Source organism: Fulmarus glacialis, unplaced genomic scaffold, assembly GCF_000690835.1.
Source record: "Fulmarus glacialis isolate BGI_N327 unplaced genomic scaffold, ASM69083v1 scaffold10921, whole genome shotgun sequence".
NCBI classification, from domain to species: Eukaryota; Metazoa; Chordata; class Aves; order Procellariiformes; family Procellariidae; genus Fulmarus; species Fulmarus glacialis.
In genome coordinates, this window is record NW_009190884.1 from 18,189 (window position 1) to 22,638 (window position 4,450).

Consider the following 4,450-nt stretch of genomic DNA (forward strand, 5'->3'; position numbering starts at 1 on the left):
CACCCTTACTTGTTTTTTCTTCCTAGACCTATCAGCCTAACAGTAGCCAAATGCTGGGACCCTACTCCCAGGAGTTACTTCACCATCCCCAGGGGTGAGTACATATTTGTGCTCTTTGCTGGGTTCCTCTGGAGGCCGCAAGGTCTACAATATTTTCAGCTGTTTTGGCATCTAACAGATTTCCGTTTCCTGCAAGTTTGATACTTTTAAGTTTGGTTGTATTGTTTGTTTGCTTTTTGTTTTGGGAGGCAGGGGTTTAAGATACTCTTTCTGAGACTCCAGTGCCCACTGAGTTCATGGGAGTTTTTCTTTTGATTCACATGGCTTTGGATCAAGCTCCTAACCTTTTGGTGGGTATATCCTCGTGTTCTTAACCTTTCAATTGATAGAAAGTTTGAAGGATAACTGTACTTAAGTGTTAAAAAGCCTCATTTTGTCACATGTACACTTCTTAGAAAGAATTTAAACTGAGTATTTTTTAAATTTGAGGCAAACGACATTGTTTAATATACATAAAACCTCTTGAAAATGATCTAGTTTTAAAACTTCTGGCTTAATAAAGCTTTCAGTAGCTATAAAAGATCTGTGCTCATGTGACGAACACAGCTGCCTCCTACTGGTGAGTGCTCTGCTTATGATATTGAAACCAGCTTGTTACCAGTCCTTCTAAGAAGATGAAGATAGCATTGTCCATTGAAATTAATGCAACAGACTTGTGCAGACTGTGGGAGCTCACTCAATGAAATCCTTAGGAAAACCAGCACAATCAAAAGAAAAATCCCACAAACGACATGTTTCAGATTTGCTACAGGGAGAGCTTGTGTATCAGTTTGTCTTTTGTTCAACGAAGATGCATCCATTATTATTCAAGGCAAACAGCGGTATACCTGTTGTAGGCTAAACTGATTGCAATAATGTGTGGGATATTTTGAGGAAATACCTAAGATAGGCAGAGCTCTTTTACGTAATTTCTGGTTTTAAGAATCATCTTTCAGGGCAATGGAACAACAGCTACTGTAATTCAGAAGAAAAAAAGTAATTATGGGGAAAACTGAGTTTTATCCCCAGCTTTAAAAATTACTTGCTACGTGGCTCTTAAAGTCTGAGTGTAATTTTTGGTCTTCTCTGACACCAGACTCTTCAAATGGTCTTTGTGTCTTGTCTGTTTATTTTGCAAGACTATTCCAGACCTAAAAAGTTTCGTTATGGTTGCTGAAAACACTGAGAGGGGAATTCCATGATGCCTCATCTCTGCAAATACAGAACTCTAGAGTTACTGTTTTGATTCATCTTCAGCAGAAGATTCCTCTTCTGTCTGAGTAGTTATTTTGGATCCAAGACCCTTAGAAGTAGGAAGAGATTTTCCCATCAGCTGGGGCAAAGCATTTGGTAGTACTTCACATCATAGCAAAATGAGAAACTCTATCTCACTGTATAGAATAATAGTGAAATACTATTACTGGACTGGTAGCTTCTTTCCCACAAGGGGAAATACTTCACTCTTACCGCAGTTGCAGGAACAGGAGTGTCATGGTTTTATCGTATTAGGCTGGTGCAGCAATTGCCAGAGGAAACCAGCTACTGCTGGCAAGGCGCTTTTTGTTCCCTCGTGCTGGGGCTATCTCAGTCGTACTATCAGAATGGCAAGGACTTGTGCACCCCAAAAAAGTTCCTTCTTACTCTAGGTCTTGGTGTTTACTGCAAATCTGATTCCATTTGACTTTTTTTCCCTTTCTGGTTGTTTTGCAGCTGAACCAGTGAGGCCAATTGACCCTGCAGCATGGATCTCTCATACCACAGCCATGACGGGAGCGTACCCCCGTTACGGTATGAGCCCCTCCATGAGCATCACCACATCTACCAGCTCCTCACTAACAAGCTCAATTCCCGATTCGGAAAGTAAGTCACACTGCGGCCAGCACAGGGCAGGCGTCTTCTGCTCGGGGCCAGCAGTGCAGAGCTGTGCGCAAAACCGACCCCAGCCACAAGCACGATGAAAACGACAGCCACCACAGAACTCTTGAATGCTTTCTTAAATTTGTAATTCTTATGGGGAGCACAAAACATTTTTTCCAAAGGTCAGAAGTTAACGCAGTGGTGTTTTGCAGGGTTCACATTCAGGAAGAGGTGGCTTCTGGTCCCTTTTAAAGTTACAAGGCAGGTCTCCAACTTTATTCCCTCAAATGAATGTGAGAGCTTCTTCCTTGCATTTGACTGTTCTTCAATAAATTTAAATAATTTACTTCAGGTACATGTCACTGGATAATAATGTTAGTGTATCATTTAGGAAACCTTCCACTGATATTCACATAGCCTTCTTTTATACTTTTTTATACTTTTAGAATTTATTGAACAAGCAAAAAACAAGTGTAATGTCCCACGTGAAATTATGGTTAGAGTTCAGCCTTCTTTCCTGGTTTGTCTAGCTGTGGCAGTCTCTAAACTAGTCATATCCATGTAACCAACAAGTTGTCATGATTCCTTATCTTGGAAATTTTTGTTTAAAGAATATAAACTCTTCCTTTCTTTTACTCTTCCTTTGCTTTCTGATGTAAGCATGGGATAAAAGCTAGTGTTTGGTTTGAAATACATGGCAGTAAGGCAAGACAAATAAACGAGGAGCGTGCGTCTCTGAGAATGCTGTCCACTGAAGTCCTAGTTCACATAAGTGTTCATATTTAAAACAGCACTTCTGTTTACTTGACATGAAAGTTTTGAGGTACTTTACACCTTATTAGTATGTGTTTGTTTCCTGTAATATTAATATGGAAGTATTTCTCTAGAGATGCAACCTTTCTATCAGATTTGTTTATCTGTAGCAAGGAGATTTATTGTATTTGTTTATATACACATAGAAATCTTGGAGTGGCTTTAAAATGAAACAATGCTACCTCAGTATGCATTCATTGAAAGCCGGATAAATACTTACATGTTTAACAAGAGATGCTTAAGTGTCTGCCAGATCTGGAGTCTAAATTTAGGACTGAGTAACTTTTTTCATTTTGTAAGATTTTTCCAGAGGGAAAGGGAGGATATAATTTAGAAAACACAACAAAACAAAGTGAACAAGAAAAACAACACTTTGAGCATTTTAAAGACCAATGTGGTGTTGTTGATTAGTGACAGAATCTTCCCTGGGCAAATGCATGGCTGAAGCGTGAAAGTTTCATTTGCAGGGACCAGTTAAGTCCTATCAGACTACGTAAGTGTCTGCTTGTTTTTTTTCTACCCTCTCTCAGATTTTATAAGCACATAGTTCCTGGAATTACACCTCACCTTGAATTGAAAGGGCAGTTACCCTTTTTGTAGGTGTAGGAGCTCAGTGCTTCTTCAGGTAGTAGGCAGCACCACTGAAGGGGAAATACATCTGCAGCAGAAAGCAAGTGAACCACTTACCTGATGACTGCTTTATCTTGAGATGTGTTTTCAGCCTTACAGGTACTAAAGAATGCTGGAATCAAATGTATCTGCTGATTGCTGTCAAACAATGAGAGTCTGTTACTCTGCATTCCTCTTGAAACTATTTATGTATCGTGTGCCTTGATATATAGTGATGTGATTGGGAAGTGTGGAACGCAGATGCCCTCTCAATCATACTTTAAAAATAAAGGTTATTTGGGAGCAGAACCACGTTTCTGGAGACAGCTTCTCATTTCTATGCCAGTGACTTACAATGTTTCCTTCCCTGAATGCCAGAAAACGCGGAGTACCCCTGCCCTTTATTGTGACCTTCTGCTTAATGCTCCTTCCTTCAGTTCAGTCCCGTTCCCCCCCGAACATGGCAGGCAGCACCTCAGGGCCCTAGGTACAAAGAGCACCTGTGGTGTGAACCTCTTTGGCAGGAAGGACAAAGCTGGGGAGGAACGGAGGAGGAGAGAGAGGGGTGAGGAGAGGCTGCGCATTGACATCTCAAAGAGCAAAGAGCTTCATGCAAAATGGAGCTTTCTGACTTTTCATGTTCCAGTGCAAGGTTCTCTGTTTCAGTTCCTCTGAGACTAGAGTTGCTGGTATTTGAAGCAAATACAATATCTGTTCTACAGTATCTGACTGTGAAAGTGGAAGCAGTGAATTAACGGAGTCATCTTAGACAAGTCTGTTTCATGGTTCCTTGTTTTAAGTATTGTGAATGTCTGCTGTTTTACTCTGTTTGTATAGCAAGGCCAGGATAATGTAAATGGACTGAGTAACTGCTTTCCTTCTGACTAGCCTTCCTTTGCTCTCTAGCCTCTGAATCAAAAGTGAAGTTCTGATATCTGAAGCATTTGCACAGCCACCATCACTTTGATGCTAGTGATTAAAGTGGCTGAGATTTTGGGGCCATACAAATCACGACCACACAGTAGGAATTATTCTGTGTTAGCCCTTTATTTTCTCAGATGCATTTCTTCAAAAACAGGACTATGCAAGCCAAGGCAGACTGAGGGCGTACTCTTCGCTGGGTAAAAAACTG

General features: G+C 40.7%; 1 protein-coding gene across 1 annotated transcript in view; it reads left to right on the forward strand.

Annotated features, from left to right (window-relative positions):
• Positions 1–1,899, forward strand: part of LOC104083102 (segment polarity protein dishevelled homolog DVL-1-like) — a gene marked incomplete at both ends in the record, with an annotated part of 11,898 nt that extends 9,999 nt beyond the window's left edge. The window contains 2 exons of the mRNA XM_009586472.1: positions 27–94; positions 1,750–1,899. Of these exons, the coding sequence (XP_009584767.1) occupies positions 27–94; positions 1,750–1,899 (218 nt within the window). The remainder of the gene's footprint in view (positions 1–26; positions 95–1,749) is intronic.
• Between the last annotated feature and the right edge of the window lie 2,551 nt (positions 1,900–4,450).